The sequence below is a fragment of the Balaenoptera physalus genome (genome assembly GCF_965194825.1).
Source record: "Balaenoptera physalus genome assembly, chromosome: 9".
NCBI classification, from domain to species: domain Eukaryota; kingdom Metazoa; phylum Chordata; class Mammalia; order Artiodactyla; family Balaenopteridae; genus Balaenoptera; species Balaenoptera physalus.
Window position 1 is genome coordinate 52,336,037 of NC_138888.1, and position 22,001 is coordinate 52,358,037.

The 22,001-nt window shown below is 36.5% G+C and overlaps 1 protein-coding gene across 9 annotated transcripts in view; it reads left to right on the top strand.

The window, feature by feature from the left end:
• PDSS2 (decaprenyl diphosphate synthase subunit 2) overlaps positions 1 to 22,001 on the top strand; it is a 268,309-nt gene continuing 246,308 nt past the window's right edge. For 2 of the 9 annotated variants that reach the window (XM_082475372.1, XM_082475375.1), the window contains exon 1: positions 41 to 656. In XM_082475372.1, the coding sequence (XP_082331498.1) occupies positions 376 to 656 (281 nt within the window). In that variant the 5' untranslated portion in view covers positions 41 to 375. Of the gene's footprint in view, positions 657 to 22,001 lie in introns of all 9 variants that reach the window. The other 7 variants (XM_082475377.1, XM_082475374.1, XM_082475373.1 and 4 more) reach the window with 7 other exon arrangements.

Sequence of the window (22,001 nt, forward strand, 5' to 3'; positions counted from 1 at the left end):
CCCGCCCCTTCGGGCCGTTCACGGCTGCGCCGTAAAGTAGGAAAAAATTCTTTGCCGCAGAACAGCCCGCCTCCGTCTTTACGGCAAGCCGCGTTTGAGGCTCCCAATATGGCGTTCCCCACTTAGGCAGTGCTGTGGCTGCTACCCTAGATGGCCGTGGGCAGCGCTGACTTGGGGCTGTTGTCTGTCTAACCCAGGCTGCAGAAAGCTGCTGTTAAAGCTCGTTTCTGGTCACGGCTCCAGAAACCCACCCTCCTCTGAGGGTCAAGAATCGCTGCTTCCTTCTAGTTCCCGCAAGTTCCTCATCTGCCCCTAGCTTGTTTCCCGCGCCACCTCCGGACACCCTCAAGTCCCTGACACCCCCAGACTCAAACTATGAGCCTTCGGCAGCTGCTTTTGCGCTTGCCCTGTTATCTCGGGGCCTCGGGCCCCCGGCGTGGCCCCCTCGACACCATCTCCTCGGTGGTCTCCTGGCGTGGTCAGTCCTCCAGGTCCCCGGCCCACTGGAACCAAGTGGTGTCAGAGGCGGAGAAGATCGTGGGCTACCCCACGTCCTTCATGAGCCTCCGCTGCCTGCTGAGCGACGAGCTCAGCAACATCGCTATGCAGGTGCGGAAGCTGGTGGGGACTCAGCACCCTCTGCTTACCACAGCCAGGTGAGCTACTCCCTCTCGCCCTGACACACTCGCACCCACTTGGGTTCTTTTTCCTGGCCTGTACACCCTTTCCTCCCTCTCTCAGACTGACTGCCTGCTTATCCCTTTTTACCTCTTCCTTTCCTCAGCCATCCTAGGCATCCGATGTTGTGTCTTCTCTAGTCTACTCACCTTAACTTACTAACTCCATTTGTGGAGGAAGAATGAGAACACGTGCGCTTTTCGCGTTTTTTGCCTCTTAACTACTGAAGGTGAAGTTGCCTCAATGATTTGTGGAGAAATCGAGTAGGGATGTGGGTTTGAGTCACTTCCTAGAAATGGTCTTTTAAAGTGGGATAGGTTTATTTTCGGTTCCGCATTATTCGAGAGGTCACCTCTAGAAAGAATGGGGAGGGGGAGGGAGGCCGAAAATTAGTTACTTGCAACGTTTGTCTCAGGCTTGAAGTAGGAATTTATCTAGTCAGTAGTCATTTTCCCCTCGGGATTTTTATCACTTATGCTGACTACTACTGTGAAACCTGCCATTAGTACTTTAAGGACCACAACTTTTGATTGCATTTTTAAAAACTCCACCTTTTTATTAATAAATAATTTCAAACATACTGAAGATTTGCAAGAATAAAAATAATACAAAGAACGTACTTTATAATCATATTCACCTATGGTATACATATATACGTATACTATTCACATGTATATGTAAACAAAATACATACACACACACACACACACAGATATATTTTTCCTGAATCATTTTGGGGTACATTGCATATGTCATGGTCCTTTACCCCCAGGTACTTCATTTCATAAGCATAGGGATATTCTTTACATAACTACATTAATCAATTTACTTTTAATGTTAATACAGTACTTTTATTTAACCTAACATTGCTAGTCCACTTTTGTTAATTGACCCAATAATGTTTTTTTATAGCATTCTTTCCTCTTTAGTACAGGATCCAGCCTAAGATGAGGTATTACTTTAGTTGTCATGTCTCTTTAGTCTCCTTCAATTGAGAATATTTCCACAGTTCTTCACTTTTATGACTAGAGCATTGGTTCTCAAATGGCGCAGTCTGCCCACTAGGGAACATTTGGCAGTGTATGGCGATGTCACAACTGGGGCATGCTACTGGTGTTTAGTAGGTAGAGACCAGGGATGTTGTTAAACACCCTACAATGCCCAGGACAGCCCCCTACAATGAAGAATTAGGTGCACCAAGATGTCAGTAGTACCAAGGTGGAGAAATCCTGGACAAAAATTATCTTTTTTTAAAATGTTTTCTTAAAAAAGAAAAACAAAAAAAAAAGTTTTGAAATAATTGGAGATTCACATGCAGTTGGAAGAAATAATGCAGAGAGAGCCAATGTACCCTTTATGCAGTTTTCCCCCCAAGCAGGATATTGACACTGATACAGTCAAGATGCAGAACGTTTCCATCACTACAAGGATCCTTCACGTTGCCCTTCTATAGCCACCTTCACTTCCCTTGCCCATCCTCTTGCTTTAATTCTTTATGAGACACTTGGTATTTCTTTGTTACTAGTTACCAAATAGCAATAGTAGAGTGATTTTATTTCTTGGCATCATTCCCAGTTATCAGGAATGTCATTTTATGAGTAGGCTAAACTTGTCCTGAAGCTGGAATGTTAGTTCTCCAGAGATTCTAGATGATAAACACTCAAAACACACATACGTATATATTTTAAAGCTTAATAATGAAACGAATGAGCTTACCACCCAATTGAAGAAGTGTAACTTTATCAATCCTATTGAACCTTCTCTCTTCACTGGTCCATCTCCCTGATCCCCACTATACTGAGTTTTGTGTTTATTTTTCCTTATAAAATTACACGAGTGTTTCCTTAAATAGTAATGTGTTTAATTTTGCTCATTTTTGAAATTTATAAATATACTAGTTTATTGCATGCAGTCCTTTATGACTTGCTTTTAAATTCGTCATTGTTTCTAAGATTTATCCCTGTTATGTTTAACTATACTTCATTAGTTTTTCACTGGTGTGTAAAATCCTACTGTGTAAATATACCACATTCTTCTTTCGATCAGCATTTGGGTTGTTTGCAGTTTTTGGTGCTATGAAAAGTGCTGCTGTGAATATGCAGCACGCGTCTCCTGGTGTACTTGTCTTGAGAGAATAAAGGCGTGTGTGCACATGTGTTCAGCTTTAGGAGATAGTAAATTGTTTTCCAAAGTGGTTGTACCAGTGTACATTCTCACTAGCAGTGTCTGAGTTCAGGTTACTCTGTGTTCTCACAACACACGAACCATGAAGTGTCTTCATTTTTGCTAATCAAATAGTGGGTTTTTCTGTATGTAACGGGAATGATAGTGTTAGCGGTGGAGGTTGTAGTACAGCCAGCCCTCCGGATCCGTAGGTTCCACAACCACAGATTGAACCAAGTGTGGATCGAAAATATGCAGGGGAAGAAAAATTTCAGAAAGTTCCAAAAAACAAAACTTGAATTTGCTGTGCACCAGCAACTATTTTTATAGCATTAACATTGTATTTACAACTATTTACATAGAATTTACATTGTATTAGGTGTTGTAGGTAATCTAGAGATGATTTAAAGTATAGGGGAGGATGTGCCTTGGGTTATATGCAAATACTATGCCATTTTGTATGAAGGACTTGAGCATCCTTGGATTTTGATATCCGTGGGGGTTCCTGGCTCCAAACCCCCTAGACTGTATATTACGTTGTGCAGATGCATATTGTAGTCTCTGTAATAAAGTGTTGAAGTGAAAAGGGCAGAACTGGAAAGAGCCTTATTAATGTATGTATTCTGAGAATTGCAGTTCATCTACTTAATTGTCAGAGCATCAGTTGGGGGTCTTAGAGAAGATTCCTTCTGAGGGCACCAGAGACACACTAGATGAAAGCTTGTAAGACTGATGGCTCTGAAACTTCCCTGACTGTATGTAGCCTACCCTGCCTGCCTAGTCCCATATTACAGTGAAAGAATTGAGAGGAACAAAATAATAAGTTTCAGCAAAGTTGTAGTAACATATATAGATTATTTTGTAAGAAAAGGAGGAGCTAATCTGCATATAGTTTTATTACATTTATTTAAATTATTTAAACAGTCTAAACTCACAGGCAGCTAATGAACAAAAAACTTTTGGGTAAGGGGTCGTGCATGTATCTGTTTTAGCAAAGAAGCAGGCATTTGATCCATAGGGTAGGCAGATTGTGGTTATTGTAAATTATAGCTAAAAACGTAGATTAAGCAGCTATATTGTTTCACATACTGCACCTTACTTTGTTGAAATCTTGTGAGCAAAGCATTGATAATTAAGAGAGAGAGCCTCTCAGTATGCTATCCAAAGGACACAAATACCCCATATAGTTAATATAGTTAGAACAGTAGGAAATTGGATTTGGTAAATTCTTTTACTAGTTCCAGTTTACATTTTACATTATTTACTTAAATCAGTATTCTAATCCCTTGGGTCATTTTACTTTTTGGGTAGATATACATGGTATTGATATATTAGGGGTGAATCATATGGCCCTAAAATTTAGATGTATTTTTTGGCATTTTTGGCAAACAGGAGGAGAAAAAAAGGAAATCACCATAATTCAGTATTCACTACCTTCTCTTTCTTTACCTAAGTTATCTCATCAAGAAAAGGGAAAAAAGCCTAGAACTATATTTTTATAACAATTTAATTGAGAAATTAGATTAAATTTAAAATCTTGAGATTTAGTGAGATAATGATCTTATTACTAGGAACAATGTAGCAATTAGCTAATTTTTTACTCTTGTTCTTCTAGATGTTCTAGTTTCTCTGTGTTGTAAGTTCCAATTAGATAAATAATCCTTAATTCAATGTTTATTAAAGCTTATGGAGGAATATAAAGAATTCTAAAACATGGACCATGTCCTTTGCGAATAGACATTGTGTTGGACACAAATATGTTTACAAATATCAGAAGGAGGGAAATGACTTGTTACTAATGAGTAGTAGAGATATATTAGCTATTACATTTAGAGATACTGAAGTGGCCTGGTGAAAGGTAAACCCTGTATGATATTACTTATATGTGGAATAAAATATAAAACAATCTAGTGAATATAACAAAAAAGAAACAAATTCACAGGTACAGAGAACAATCTGGTGGTTACTAGTAAGAAGATGGAAGGGGGAGGGGCAAGATAGGAGTAGGGGATTAAGAGGTACAAACTACTATGTATAAAACAAATAAGCTACAAGAATATGTTGTATAACACAGGGACTATAGCCAATATTTTATAATAACTGTGAATGGGGTATAACCTTTAAAAATTGTGATTCACTATGTTGTACACCTGAAACATACACTATTGTACATTAACTATACCTCAGTAACAAAAATAAAAAAAATAAAGTGGCTGGAATAGTAGAGAACCTTTCATGAAGAAACTAGGACGTGATTGGGATAGATGGATAGAAATTACATGGGTAGTGTTTTAGAGCGGTGGTACTATATTACAATTTTTTTTCTTCTTGATTCTTTTTTCTTCTTTCTTTCTCAGGCTGTCATACCTCTACTAGGCATAGGGAGGACCTTAAAAGCAAGAATAAGCAGTACAGTAAACTAAAATGAACAGCATGAATGGAGCTAGAATAGCTAAAACAATATTGAAAAAAGAACAAAGAAGAAAGTGGGAGGAGTCATTCTACCTTATGTTAAGTCTAATATATATAGCTTAATTGATCAAGACAGTGTTGTATTGGCAGAGGAATAGACAGATTGAGGGAACAGAATAGAGAACTCAGAAATAGATCAACACAAATATACCCAATTGATTTTTGACGAAGGTGCAAAAGCAATTCAATGGAGGGAGAATAGTCTTTTCAACAAATGGTGCTGGAACAATTGGACAGTATAGGCAAGAAAATGAACCTTGACCTAAACCTCACACCATATTAAAAAAAAAAGGCTATGTAAAATGGAATTAAATGTGAAATGTAAAACTATAAAACTTAAGAAAACGTAGGAGAACATTTTTGGGACCTAGGGCTAGGTAAACAGTTCTTAGACATGAAACCGAAAATGCAGTTCATTAAAGAAAAAAATTAATAATTGGACTTCATCAAAATTGAAAACTTTGCTCTGCAAAAAGACCTTGTAATAGGATGAAAAGATTAGCCACAGGGAGAAAACATTTGCAAATCACTATCTGAAGAAGGACCTGTATCCAGAATATGTAAAGAACTCTCTAAACTCAGTGGTAAGAGAACAAACAATACAATTAGGAAATGGGCGAAAAGAGCCTATAAAGATGGCAAGTAAGCATATGAAAAGTTGTTCAACATTATTAGCCATTAGAAAAATGTAAGTTAAAACCATGATGAGATACCACTACAAACCTATTAGAATGGCTAAAATAAAAACAATATGCAGTCCTGGTGAGAAACTAGATTTCCCATACATTGCTGATGGGAATGTAAAAATGGTAAAAATTTTTTATAAAATTAAACATACACTTAACATACAACCCAGCTATCACACTTGTGAGCATTTATCCCAGAGAAATAATAACTCATATCAAAACCTATCATGAATGCTTGTAGCAACCTTATTTGTAACAGCCAAAAACTGGAAACAACCCATATGTCATTCAAAGGTGAATGGTTGAACAAACTGTGGTACAACCATACAATGGAATACTACTCAACAATGAAAAGAAATGAACTGTTAATGTGAATATACTTAACACTACCGAACTGTATACTTAAAAATAGCTAAGATGGTAAATTTTATGTGTATTTTACCACAACTAAGGAAAAAGTCAATTTCAAAAGTATGATTCCATTTATACCACATTTTCAAAATGACAAAACTATAGAGATGGAGAACAGATTAGTGGCTACTAAGTCAGAAACAGTGTGGGGAACAGGGAGGAGTGTAAATACAAAGGAGTATATTGTGGTGATGGAACAGTTTAGTATTGTGATTTTGATGGTAGGTACATGAATCTATACATGGTATAAAGTTGTGTAGAACAGTATATACCTACACACAAATGAATGCAGGTTTTTAAGAAGTGCTGAAAATGGAATAAGGTCTGTAGTTTTGTTAACAATAATATACCAATGTTAATTTTTAGGTTTTGATATTGTACTACAGCTATATATTGGGGGAAGCTGGATGAAAGATACATAAGGACTCTTTATACAGTCAGTCCTTAACCACAAGTTCTGTGTCTGTGGATTCAGCCAACCATAGATAGAGAATATTTGGGGGAAAAAAATTCCCCAAAAGCAAAACTTGAATTTGCTGAGCCAGGCAACTATTTATATATAACATTTACATTGTATTTACTACTATTTACATGATATTTACATTGTATTAGGTATTATAAGTAATCTAGGGATGATTTAAAGTATACTGGAGGGGGCTTCCCTGGTGGCACAGTGGTTAAGAATCCTCCCGCCAATGCAGGGGACATGGGTTCGAGCCCTGGTCCGGGAAGATCCCACGTGCTGCGGAGCAACTAAGCCCGTGTGCCACAACTACTGAGCGTGCGCTCTAGAGCCCGTGAGCCACAACTACTGAAGCCCGCGCGCCTAGAGCTCGTGCTCCGCAACAAGAGAAGCCACCGCAATGAGAAGCCCGTGCACCGCAACAGAGTAGCCCCCACTCGCCGCAACTAGAGAAAGCCCGTGTGCAGCAACGAAGACCCAACGCAGCCAAAAAAAATAGTATACTGGAGGATGCGCATAGGTTATATGCAGATACTATGCCCTTTTATAAAAGGGACTTGAGCAATACAAATTTTGGTATCCTCAGGGAGTCCTGTAACCAATGCCCCTGTGGATACCTAGGGAAGACTGTACTATTTTTGCATCTTTCTGTGAGTCTATAATTATTTCGTTATTTTGAAAAGCTAAAAGAAATCACTTTGAAAAGAGAGAGAATGAATGGATGGATGGATGGATGAATGAACAAACAGTAAGTAAGCCTAGGAGACAGGAGGCTTGTATGTTCTAGTTTCATCTCTGTCAGTAGGAAACAGTGTGACCTTAGGCAAGTTATTCCATCTCTGGGCTTTAGTTTCCTAAGCAGTGAAGTAGAAAGTTTGACTAAATGATTTCCAAAAGTGTTGCCAATTCTGGACTAGTAGAAATTAGTGTTGTAACTGAACATAGCAGCTAAGGGAGCTATTGTCACTTCTCAGGCAGGGAATGAGCAGATTGAATGCAATATATATTGATAGTACAATCTATCATCCTTTTCCTACTGTTTAAAAATCCTGAAAGCTCAGAAAAAATGTTTTCTTAGACTCACAAATCTGACCTGAACTGGTGTGAGATCATTTATAGTCTTCTTTATCCCATTTTATGTGAATATTCTTGCATTTTGCTACAGAAATATTAATGTGTTTGATTACAGGGTGCTGCCCCAGATTCTTCTGGAGTGCTGGGTGAATTGCACCTTCCTAAAATCGAAAAATTTCAAATTCTGAAAGACGTTTGGTTTCAAGGACTTTGGATGAGGGATTGTGGACCTGTCCAAGCTAGACAGTGGTATTATATGTAGGATGATGTTGAAGTCCAGGTATGTGATGTGGATGGGTAGTGTGGGAGAGGTTGAAGGTAGTGACAGTGCATCAATCCGCACTTTCTCCCAGTACAGCTTGAACCCTATGGGCCATTACTATCTTGCTAATTAAATGTAATTATCCATTTGTGCAAAATATATATTTTTATTTTTAGTCACTTAAATTTCTATAAATCAGTATTATTTTTAAGTACTTCTAGCTTTTATAAATTCACTGCATTACTATCTACTGTCAAGAACTTAAGAGCTTTTAATAAACATATGGAGGACACTTAATTGTTTCAAAGATAATAACAGTACTTTTTTTCATATAGAATTGGTTAAATTCTTGTTGTTTAACATAGCCAATTCCATTGAGCAATGTGGCTTTGTGTTCATTGATTACTCTTGACAGATTTGGCTCTTAGGATTAAATTTTTGTTTAAATATTCTGTCTTTTTACTTTTGCCTTGGAAAAACTGTGATCTCTATTTCACGTTTAGATAGATGGGATCAATTTGGTATGCATTTATTGGAGACAAATTGTGACATTTAATCTCTCTCTTAGAGGGTATTGATTCCTGGGTAGAGACTTTTTGTTCCTGACTGAGTTCACTAGTTACTTAGCTACCTAAAAAACCTTATTAGTTTTTTTCTGCATGGTAAACTTCTTTAGAGCTCTTTGAATTTATTATTAGAAATTTAATTTTAGTCTCTCACATGTTTATGAAAGACCCTTTCTAGATTCAGTTCTGTAATTACTGTACTGAAAGCCTACATTACTTATGAAGAACTTTTTCTTGGAAGACTTGGAGAAAATTATAAATTTTAATTCATTCCACAAATATTTGAGGTGCTCTGGGCATGGATATACAAATAAGAATAAGACATAGTTGCTGCCCTTCAGGAATTCGTGAGAGGCAGTATAGTGAGCATGAGCTCTGGAATCAGACTGTTTAGATGCATATCCTGACTCTACCACTGCCAAGGTATGGGATCTCAGGCAGTTTACTTCACCTCTCTGTGCCTTAGTTTCCTCATTTGTAAAATGAGGGTAATAATAGTACCTATATCTTAGGGTTTTATGAAGAGTAAATGGGCAAATATAGGTAAAGTACTTAGAAGAGTACCTGGAACATAGAAAGTAGTCACATGTTAGCAGTTACCGTTATTATTAGAAAGTCATTTTAGTGGGGAGACATGCAAATAGAGGATATTGAGATAAATGCTGTAGTATGTGTGAACAATATGCTGTAGAGGCAGAGAAAGAGGAAAAAATCTCTCTCTAGAGAAAATTGAAGACTTCCAAAGTTGAGGTGACATAAGAGTTGGGTCATGTTGGATGGGAAGGAAATGACCAAGGCAGGGAAAAATAAGCCAGAAGGAGTTGCCTAGCAAAGTGTAGGGAAGTAGTAGTTTGGTGTATGCTGAACAAGGGATAGACAAGGCAAAAAGGATGGATTGGAAATGTCTGCTTCTGCTAAGCTAGAATAACATGCTGTAAACAAATAGAAAACTGGATAAAATATATATGAAACAACTATATTCTGCTTAGAGTACAGGGAGCACAGGATTGTGATCCCTGTGAGTGAGAAAACAAATGAGGTGAGAGCTATGATCACTCTGACTTTCTGCTGAGAGGTACTTTCCAAATAGCACAGAGAGGGGGAACTCGAGCAGAGGGTGCTGGCACTGCTGAGTTGAAGAGACGGATCAGATTTGGGGGAGGCTGAGGCAGCTGGAAATTGTGGGACAGAATGCAGAAGAGGAGAGAGCATGCACAGAAAGGCTCCAGAAACCTAAGGTGCCCGCTTGAGTCTGTTATTGAAAACTAAGCAGCACACACATAGGATGCTTGGGCGCTATAGGCTGTACAACTGTCAGAGTTCTCCCAGAGCTGGGAGACGTGCAAGTTCTGACTGGACAATGTGGAAAGAACTTGTTGAACAGCTGGGCACTCTAGAGAAGTGCCCAGAACTTTACCCAGAAAAGTTATGCCTTAGTAATGGGACCAGTGGTATTCTTAATTCCTACTAATTAACGTTAGCTCAGAGCTAGTAGGTAATAATCCTCAAGAGGATTGGGTATTTTCCTTTTGCCAGCTCATCATTACCTGGGTAATGGCCAGAGATGCATTCGGGAAAAAAAATCTTCCAGAAGGGATTTGGCCTCCTCTTCATTCAAGAACTGTGGGTCTTAGATTTGGGTGAGAGGCCAAGACTCTCCACTGTAGCGTCTCAGAGAGGTCTCTGTTCACTAGACCTGGCGTTGTTTGTTTTTGGTTATTTAAATCAAAACATCTTAGTGGGATGGCTATTGATTTGAATTCTTGAATCTGACCAATTAAATATAGACAGGGATTTCTGCCTATCACAACGAAGCCTGAGATTACCTAATATTCCCAATATCCACCTTGCTGCCTGTGAGAGTCACCATGCCCACTTTGCTTCTGGCAGTTAACTGCTACCACCTAGACCCAGCCTCCCCTGGGCTCCTCCCATTGCTTTTTTGGTTCAGGGAGTCCACTTCATTTGTAGTCCCTCCCACCCAAATCTTTAGGCCTTTCTAGAAGCCACTAAAGTGATTAGTAATGATTGTGGTATGCTCCTCACCAATCTTTTTCTTGTGTCAAGAGTTAAGAGAGAATCTTGTGGGCCCAGTCAGGAGACCTGGTAAAAGCAGTGTGTTAAATGAATAAAAGTTTCATATAGTTTGAGTAGAGAATAGTGGTGAGAGAATAGCATCTTTACCATCGGATTCCCTTATTCCAAAGAACCGCCCCAGACGGTCAGAACCATTTTCATACAGGGAATTGCAATTTAGTTTAAGTCAAGTACCATCACCTGTCATGGTAAATTAATGCCACTTTGAATAAGTTTTGTATTCAATTTGTAATTTTATTTATTTTAGTTGTTTAAGAACCATAACCATACAGTGTTTATGATTTTTATATTAATACATATTTAAATAACATTTTAATAAAAATCATTTAAGGCAATACTGGATGACTGAATTTTTACCCTTTAAAAATATTCCAAATGTTACTCAAGGTTGAGGAATACTGACTAGTCTGTGTTCTTAATTCTGGGCCCAGTTAATAAAGATAAGTTGGTTGTAGGTTCTTAAGTGCTATATTCCTTAATTCTTTGTGGTTAGATTCTAATGAATTAGGATTCAGACATCCACATCTCTCTTCTCATATTGCTCATTACTGCTGTATTGCCAAATGCTTTTCATCAATATTGTATTCTATAATTGTTCCTTCTTTATTCTTCTATAGGATTCAGAATCTTCTTGTGTGTGTGTGTACGTGTTTTACACACCTTGGAGGTTCTTTAGTTACCAACATTTATTTATCTGTGTTTGTGGTTTTAAGAGTTTAATGAATGTTTTCCCAAGAATAGCTACCCTAGAGTAGGTTTTAAAAATGGGTACTAGATGTTAACCATTCAGATAGTTGTTTCTGATTTAATACTTATCCGAAGTTCTAGATACAAATCTTTAGTTTATGGAGTGCAGCTGGATTTGCTTTTCTTCCTGTGACTCACCAAAGTCTTCTCAAAGCCTTTCATTTTTTTCTATTTCTGTGAACTGAAACTTCATTTTAACAAATATTTTAAAATAGATTTAAAAATTACCATTCTCTTGGAATCTCCTTGGAAGTTTATTTCATTTGCTCCAGAGATGTTTTTTTTTAGCACACTGAATTGGTTTTGTTTCCACAGTTGTGAGGCTAGAGATACTTCTAGTGAATATTATATCATATTCTAAAAACTTAGTAGTGTTTTCAATTTTTCAAGCATTGGTAATTTGCATGAGCATATTCTTTATAGTGTTTAATAATTACAGGGCTTTTTTTTTTTTTTTTTTTAGCTTCAGACTTTTCCTTTATTACTTTTCTTCTGTAAATACAAAGCACTGAGTTCCAAAGTAAAAAAAAAAAACAAAAGGCTACATTGAGAGTGATAATCCATACTCCAGAATATGGTTACATGTAAAAGAAACATATAAAATACATATATATTATTCACATATAAAATAAGCATGATCACATATATAATAAACTGATATTTTGTAGCTCTAATATCTACCTTCCAACTTTGTAATGCAGTGAGCTAAGAAAGTCCCACCAGGTGGGAATTGTCTCACTTCTAGCCTTGTCCAGCCCATCGCTTTCATTGTCTTGGTTCTGCATGTGGACTAATCAGCACTTGATTCTTAATGACCTTCCAGAGTATTCAGTCTCTGCATTGGCAGGGTTGCCTCCTTATACATTAAGATTCTTATACTAAATGTAAATAATTCTCAATATATCTGTCTCTAAGGAAATAAAGAGTCTACATCAGCTGTATTCTTTTTCTCTCTTGCTATCCTTGAATGGCATTTTACTCAGACATATTTCTTGAATGCCTATGCAGGGTAGTGTGCGAGCTAGTGGATGATAAAATAGATATGGTTCTTGCACTTGTCACATTCACAACTCCTCCATAAATAAAGGCCCTGCTGGAAAAGAAGGCACGTTGGTCTTCTTCAATATGCCACCTTCCACATGCCTGCGAATCACTTGAGAAATGATCTCTCTGTGCATTGGTGTCTCTTTGCTTGTAGGGGGCTTGGGATGGGGAAATATTCCTCCCTTCCTAAGACAGTTTGTGTGGGACATTAATGAGATTCCTTTGGTTTGTTTGGGATAGGTGGTGGTTTATAGTTTAAATATTTCTTATGTGCCTATGTAGAATAGAATTCTTTTTTCTTCTCTGAACTTAAAACACTGTTAATAAGTGGACTCCATAGAAAGGAAGATGACTTTTTGAAAAGCAGTTGATCCTTGAACAATGTAGGGGTTAGGAGTGCCCACCCTCCCCACAGTTGAAAAACCACAGATAATTTATAGTCCCTTTCTGTATATAGTATGTGGTTCTTTCGTATCTGTGGTTCTGCATCTGCTGATTCAACCAACCAACTATTGTGTATTACTGAAGTATTTACTATTGAAAAAAAGATCTGCATATAAGTGGAACTGCATATAAGTGCAGTTCAAACCTGTGTTGCTCAAGAGTCAATGTACACTATATCCTAGGTTGTCAATTATAGCTTGGCTTTCTCCTCTGTGCTGGAGTACAAATTACCAGGTGGAAGAAGGGTAGAGTAGGTCAGTGAAATTCTTTTAAAGGAAAATAACGCCCATGTGCAACCACTAGACTATTAAAATGTGTTCTTATTAAGAAAGGAGTATTTGAATAAAAATTCAACTTGTTTTTTTAAAAAGCCAAATTTGAAAAATTTAAGGTAAAATGGAAGAGTATCTTCAAAAATGTTCTGGAAGTTTCTAGTTGTATTATTCCAAATTGGTGATGTTAATATTTTAAAATAATAATACCTGCATGGTTTATTATTCTCCAGGGATACTCTGATCATTGGAGTTGTGCTATTTATTTATTAGATAGTGTTGGAAGTGAATGAGAGGTACTGAGAGAAAATTCAAGAGTTGCCGAATTTTCCCTGAGGTTTCCAAGTTTGTGCATACATAATGGTTTTAGTCACTTATTCATTTTTCTTCCCACCTTACTGCCAGTGTCTACTTTGTGTTTGTACAAATTTTTGTTTCTCAAGAAAAAAATCTATTTCCCAACAATATCATATTGTATCTCCAAACTTCTCTTAAAGCTTTTTCTCTTAATTTTCAGTATGCCTAATTTCACTTTTCTTGTTTCACTGCCAATGTCTTAATTGAAATTTTAATACTCTCAGTTTTTCACTGTTCCAGTTTATTGTCCTAAAAAACATGGATTCGATCCCTGGTGAATTACAGGGCTTTGTGACAGATGCTTTCTATATCTTAAATGGTTAAATATCACCAAATAAATGAAATTTATTTTATCCACAATAAAAATGGTTTCACAAATCTTCATCAACATTTCTTTCTAACTTTAGGCTATTTCTTTTATGTTACTGTGTACTTAAAGGAGTGTCAGTTTCACAGGACTAATACTAACAAAGCTTTTATTAAAAGCATTTTTATGTAGTTCTGTTATTTTTAAATATTATTTATTTTTTCATGTACTTTTTATTCCATAGTACCCATGATTAAAAACAAGTATGACTATATGACACTAAAGTGTGCCTGGTATAATTTTATGAGTACATAGAAAGGAGCCCCAGAAATGAACATCTAGAGGTTAGTGGTCCTGGCCCCAGTATTTTAACCTAACTTTAAAAATACTTATGGATGTACCTGGGCAACTTAGAAAAAAAACTGGAATGGATCTTTTTCCATCCTTGATAACTTTCACTATTGCATAGAATATGTTAAAAAAAAATAATTTCTTGATATTGAATGTATGTTAGAATAATATGTTCATTTGTTAAACGGTCAGGGTAATATTTCTTGCCCCATAAGAGGGCAGTCCTGGGAGCTTGATGGTTTGATTTCCCTCCAAATTATATTGAGTTTCTGATTATCTACATGTCGGTTTTCCAGTGAAGAATTTCTTTTAAATTCCGGGTCGATATTATCCTGCCACCTGTTTGCTGCTTCTACCACTTTTATTTAATAGTGGGTTGGGGAATGCATACAGATTTTAACTTGGGATTCCAACTAATTTTAGTTTAACTTAATTACAGTGAAAGCATAATATTCTGTGAGGAGCACCGCGAGGGAGGGAGGCAGTACTGGCTGAGGTTTTAGAGAAGAACATGGGCTTGTGAGCTAACCAGTACCCGAACTTGAATTCCAACACTGCTGTTTCCTAGCTGTGTGAACTGCAGAATTTTTTGAGCCGTGTTATGTCATCTGTAAAAGAGATGAGATTGTTATTATTCTTGTTTCACAGGATTGTAATGAGAATTACATGAGACAACACTGTAAAATGTTTAGCTCAAGTGCTCAATAAACATAGCTGCTGTTATTAGCTATTGTTTGTGCCCAATAATCCTTTCTCTGTGATCTTAGGTTATTTTTGTTGTTGTTGTTTTCCTTTGCCTAAGTTTGCTTGAAGGATAGTTTTAGGAACCCAGAGAAATATTACAGATGAAAATGATTTGAAAGGTATACCCACTGTACAAATATAAGGTGGAAGTGGAGTATTATGACTGTTATTATTAGAAACAGCAGTTGGAGCTGTGTAGTATAGTGGAAAGAACATAGTATTGGAAGCAGATTGACCTGTTCAAACCTGGCTTATGTCATTTACCAGCTGCTGTTGGACAAGTTGACTACTCAGAGCTTCAGTTTTCTCATCATTGAAAATGAGAATAATAATAGCTATCTTGTGGAATAATAATACCTATCCTGTTGTGAGGCTTGAATGAAAGGCCTAAGTGGAGAATAGGAAACGTCCCTGGCAAAAATAAACATCCTTTCTGAAGCAAAATGCAGATTAATTTTGGGTTAGAGTTGATTATATTTTCATTACTGAATTGCAGGTAAAATAGGATTGACCCATGGGTTAGGACGATGACTAATGGGTTAGGAGGATGAAGAAAGTGGTGCTGGTTAACCTGTGGCCCTGAATTAGATTTTAGTACTCTTGAATTCACAGTGGTTTAGTATAAAGAAAGGAGTTCAAAATATGAATACAGTTGGCTGCTGTGGGTGTTTTATAAACCCAAAGTAGAAAATAGGGAGCCGAGGATCTCTTAGATGGGAGAGGATAATATATGTCAAAGATGTTTTGCTAACTTTAGGTCATTTTAGCAATGACTAAGGTATTATCTTTTTTTTTTTTTTTTTAAACCCTTGCCAAGAGTAAAGGGGAAACATCTGGGGATGGTAGATCTCACAAAACTTTCTTTTTGGGTTTGGTATACTCTTTTCCATGGGTAAATTGGCTGCTGTTTAAGCAGTCATTGCTGCTACTGGAACCATATGGACACTTAGACGTCACAGTAGTTGGAGGCCTAAGACAAGTATTTAGCTACGGTGATGCCCACTCTAGCTTTATGGATTATGAGCAAGGTGCCTGGTTCTTTATATGCCTATCAAATCTTGACCTCTCACTGGATAGCATTTTGGAAAAGCTTACTACAGATGGGTAAATTGTACCCTTCTACGATGCGGAGTCAGAGACTCTTTAGTAGCTTCCCATGTTCTGTAGGATACAGTTTGGCCTGTGCATGGCAAAACATCTCTTCCTTCTTCTCTAGTCACTTCTGCCACTACCCCCTTTCCACCCTAAGCTGTGGCCATAGGAGATAAATCATCTATATTCATACCTGGTAAGCATTGCTTCACCTTTAGGACTCAAGTGTTAGCTCTTTTGCTAAGCATTCCCTGACTTTCTCCAGGTTAAATATTTTGCTCATTCCTCTAACTTTCATTCTCTTCAAAAAATTGGAAGCTGTGACGCTATTGAGCTTGCATTCTCCATGGTCTTAATCTGCTCATGTCAAGTGGTGGCTGCGTTAGGCTGGGCATGCGTTGTACGCTTTAAATGTATACAGTTACATTTGTCAATTATTCCTCAATAAAGCTGGAAAAAAAAAAAGATTGGGCCTGTGTTCTCCAGTTCACCATTTGAGATGCGTCAGTTACAGCTGGCCATTTCATGGATTAATTGGCTTCTGTGGATCCTTATTTTGGACCTCTGATTTAGGTATAAGTATTTCTAACACTGTGAACTTTTCGAAAGAGATGATTTTGTCTGTATATTCATATTGCCCTGGCATATACGTGACACATAGAAAGCCTTCAATAAGTACTCACAGAATTGAATTGAATAAAGCAAAACCTTTCCTAACCAGAGGCCTTTTCCTGACCTTTGCCTTACTCATTACTTTAATTAGATCATGGTGTTTATCTTACCTATTATTCTTCATAGCCTAGAATATCATAGTTGAAGATAGTGATCAACTCTTCCTGAAGACAGAGAAGGGAGAAAAATGCACTTAAATTTTAGCAGAATTGATTACAGTTAGGTAGGGAAACTTTTTCCTAGATATAACATTTTTTAGGAATGGATTACTACGAGATGCTGTTGCATCCTTTTATTTTGAAGTCTGCCATGGGATTGGCATACGCCTTCTTGAAGACAGAAAGAGCAACATTAAATTCCTTATGAGTCTAGTGATGTTCAGAATGTTTCAGACAGTTTTGACTATATTTAATATATAGTATGAAATATATTAGCTTTAAGACGTTGTAGGTTTAGACAGAATTTGAGAACAAATTCTAATCAGCAGGTGCACAAATTCTCAAAAAATATGGAGTTTATCATTCCATAATTTGCTCCTCTATCAAAAACAGGTGACTCTAAAGAGTGCTTCAAACTGTTGGTAAATTAATTGCAAATGCAGGAAGCAATCTCTGTTTCATATGATTGTGATTTGTAAAAATAATTTAGATGTAAGCTATCCACAAACCATTTTTTTAAAGTAACAATCCTATCTAAATCCTCATATTTTGGCATTACACATGAGTGTCATAAGTTTAAATTCTGGGACTTCCAAGCAGAAATATAAGAAAGAGCTCATTTAGGATGGAATGGCAAACATTTCTAATTGGGAGGGTCTTCATTTTGATTCCTGCCCTCCTGCCTCCACCCCTTAACCAAAAACCAAAGCAAAACATCTGGAGTTATTTAGGCAATATAAATATTCTTAAAAGAATGGACCCCTAATCATAAACTTTACTGGCACTGAAAAATTCTCTTGGATAGATAGAAGTCACATGATTGGTAAAAATATATTTGAATTCATGAAGGCTCCCACAAGTCATGAGTTTAGAGTTTCGGAGCACTGGGGACCAAGACTGATGGAGTTCATATGCTTTTAGAGGAAAGCAATCCTCTAAAATCCATTACTGCACAAGGGTTATTCCCTCAGCTTTTCCCTTAGACTGTTCTCCAATAAAGGTAGCTTATTTGTTAAATGATGGTTGTTTTGCTTTCAAAGACATGTGCCAAAGGTATAAATTTAGTTTTATTCTCTTTTAAAATGTTTAAACAAGTTTCTGCAGGGAGACAAAGAGAAAACAATGCCCTTCCAAGTCCTTGTCTTCCGCTTCTGCTTTGTGGTTCTGTCCTTATAAGTAAGGCAGAGGGAATGGAGGAGGAATAATAGCTAAGGCTTGGGGGAAAAAAAATAGTATCAATTAAGGAGGGGAATTGAAAAGCGTGGCTGTGTTGCCAACCAGTATTTATTGACCATCTACTATGTATTAAAACAGTGAGGGGTGTGTTGAGGTAAAAGGGCTTCCTATTCTCAGAGAACTGAGGGCGTTCTTGAGGAAACTAGATGTAAACATACAAAGTTTGAAGTGTGGAAGTCAGGAAGAGCAGAGTTAGTGTCATGGTAATTTTGAGTGAAAATCAACAGTTAACTATGTGGGAGAATTTTAACTTAATGAGCCAGGGAAAACCTCTTGATGATTTCGGCATATTGTAAGTCCCATTAATTCAGGCCTATAAAACAAAAACAAAAAAGTTTTTTAAATGCTAGAAGGGAATAGAGAAAGTGATGCCATCTGAGATATTCACTATCAAAGCAGCAATATTACATTTTTAAGCTCAGACACTTGAAGCAGTTTAACTGAGGGAAAGAACACGCTCAAAGGAGCAATGTGTCTCTACTAGAGAAACCTTAGCCTTCAACACATAATAAGCCTTGTTAACTACAGAGCATCAAATAAGCTCTCAGAGATTCTGAGCTTGATACAAATTACCAAACTAAAGAGGAAAAGCTTTCCTTCTTCCTTGTCCTTAGAGCTAAGGTGCTTCTGTTTCTCAAGATCATGTTAAAGAAGATGTTATTATCATTCTTGTCATTGTAGTCACTTTTCCCTTTTTCCTGTCTATCTTTCTTTTACTATATTTATTATAGGGTACACTTACCAGTATGTTTTAATAAACTATCTATTTAAAAATATCTAAATCTGTACTTGTTGCCATTTACAATTAGATATAAGTAGAGATGTAGAGATTATCAACTTCATGGGGAATGGGCATAAACATTCCTTGGGTTGCATGGACTGTTTTTTAAAACAAATCTTACCAAGTTTTGTTTGTTTTTAGACTAGAAATGAAGGGCATCTTTTCAGGAACCTGGAGGAATCATAAAGAAAAAGCAAATGTTGCTGTACTAGGCAGGGTGGGTTTTTTTTTCTGTGAAACTAAAATATCAAGTAGGGTTTTAGCATTATAATATATAAAAATCTGTAGTCAAAGAGCCTTCGTTAGTATGTTATTTGATTTAAAAATCTTCTCATTTTTATATAAAATGAGACAATACAGAGATTTATTCAAAAAGTACCCATAATCTTACCACTCAGAGATAGCTACTGTTAATATTTTGGTATATAGCTGCAAGACTGTAAAAATGAGTTTGTCCCGTGTGTGTATTTTTGTTTCTTGCCTTTCTCTCATAGCAGTATATAGAGAATTGCTTTTAATATTAAATAAACATAATTTAAAATAACTACATGATATTCCATTGTATGGATATACCATAGTATAATTCAGTATCCTCTTTTGTTGGACATTTTTTCCCCTAAATTTTTCACTATTGTAGATAGTACTATGATGAAGAAATTTATGTGTATGTCATTGCATGCTTGATAATTTCCTTGGGATAATTCCTAGATTTGAATTTTAGGGAATCAGGGTATGTGTATCTCTTTTTGAAAATATTTTCATATTTTAGTTTCTATCCATAGTATTATATAGGAGTGCCTGTTTTCCTTGTTCTTGCCAACCTTGGATATTGAAAAATTTTGCCAATTTGATAGGTGCTAAAAACATCTTGTTTTATGTTGAAAAAATTTTAATACTAGTGAGATTGAGTCGTTTTTTATTATGTTTATTTGCCAATTTTATTTCTTCTTTTGTGAGTTGTCTGTATCTTTTGCTCATTATTAATTGCATTTAATCTCCTTAGTGACAAATAAGAGCTCTTTGTATATTAAGGGTTCTACTTTTTCTCAAATGTTGTATTTTTTTTCCCCAGTTTTAAATTTTATCATGGCTTTTTGGTGAATATAATTTTGGTTTTTTTTACTTTTTTGTTTTGAAATAATAGAGTCACAGGAAGTTCAAAAATAGTATAGAGATGTCCCTTGTCCCCATTATCCAGCTTTCCACAAGGATAACATCTTGCATATTTATAGAACATTATTAAAACCAGGAAATTGACATTGGTACAATACTGTTAACTACAGATGTTATTTGGATTTTACCAGTTTTTACATGCATTCAGTTGTGTGTGTGCCTGTGTGTGTGTTCTGTAAACTGATCACATGTACAGATTTGTGTAACCATCACAGTCAAGTTATACATCTGTTCCATCACCATGAAGAAACTTCCAGTGGTACCCGTTTATATTCTCAGCCTCACCTCTTTCCTCACCCTGGGCATTCATTGATCTGATCTCCATTTCTATATGTTTGTAAATTTGAAATGGAATCATATAGTACATAACTTTTTGAGATTGGCTATTTTCACTCAGCGTAGTGTTCTCGTGATCCACCTAAGTTGTCGTGTGTGTCAATAGTTTATTCCCTTTTATTGCTGATTAGTATTCCATTTTATCAATGTGCCATAGTTTATTTATCCATTTACCATAAGGCCGTTTGGTTTTTTCCCTCCCCAGTTTTGTCTATTACAAATAAAGCTGCAGTGAACACACATAGGTTTTTATGTGAACATAAGTTTTCATTTCTCGAAGATAAATGCTCAGGAGTGTGATTGTTAGATTGTGTGGTAAATGTATATATAAGTATGAGAAATCCAGTTCCTCCACATCCTTGCCAGCATTTGGTATTGTCAGTATTTTTTATTTTAACTATTCTAATAGGTGTGTAGTAATGTCTCATCTTCGTTTTAATTTGCATTTCCTTAATGACTGATGATTTTGAGCATTTTTTCATGTGCTAACTTGCCATCTTAGTATCTTAACTTTTTGGTGAAGTGTCTGTTCAGGTCTTTTTGCCCATATTCAAATAGATTGTTTTCTTACTGTTGAGTTCAGGGAGTTCTTACTACACTATGGATACAAGTCCTTTGGATATGTGATTTGCAAATATTTTCTTCCAGTCTGTGGCTCATCTTTTTATCTTGTTAATGGGGTCTTTCACAAAGCAAAAGTTTTCAATTTTGATGAAGTTCAATTATTGATTTTCTTTTCTTTTATGGATCAAGTTTTTGATGTGATGTCTAAGAGCTCTTTTCCTAGCCCTGGGTCCCAAAATGTTCTCCTGTGTTTTCTTCTAAAAGCTTTGTAGTTCTGTGTTTTACATTTAAATTCATGATTTATTTTGCACTCGCTTTTGTATATAGCATGAGTTTTAAGTCAAGGTTCATTATTATTATTTTGCCTATGGATGTCCAATTGTTCCAGAATAATTTGTTTGAAAGACTCTCCTTTCTCCATTAAACTGATTTTACACCTTTATCAAAAATCAGTTGGTGCATTTGTATTGATCCATTTCTGGGTTATCTGTTCCATTGATCTATGTTTCTATTCTTTTGCCAGTACTGCACTGTCTTGATTATGATGACTGTATAGTAAGACTTAACATCAGATAGAGTGATTTTTCCTACTTTATTCTTTTTTGCAAAATTGTTTTCGAATAAGCTTGTTTGTATCTGTTGTAGTTATCATGGTGGCGGCAGCAAAACTTGGTACCTCACTAGCTTGCCAGGGTGCGGAACTGGCTCTGGCTGAGGCCAGGAGGAGGTGACAGTACTCTGTTGGGGTGAGCTTTTGAACATTCATCTGAGCCCAGGGTGGGAGGGACAACCTTTTAGGGAATACAAAGTAGTTCCTAATGTTAAACAGATACATGACATCATTAAATATT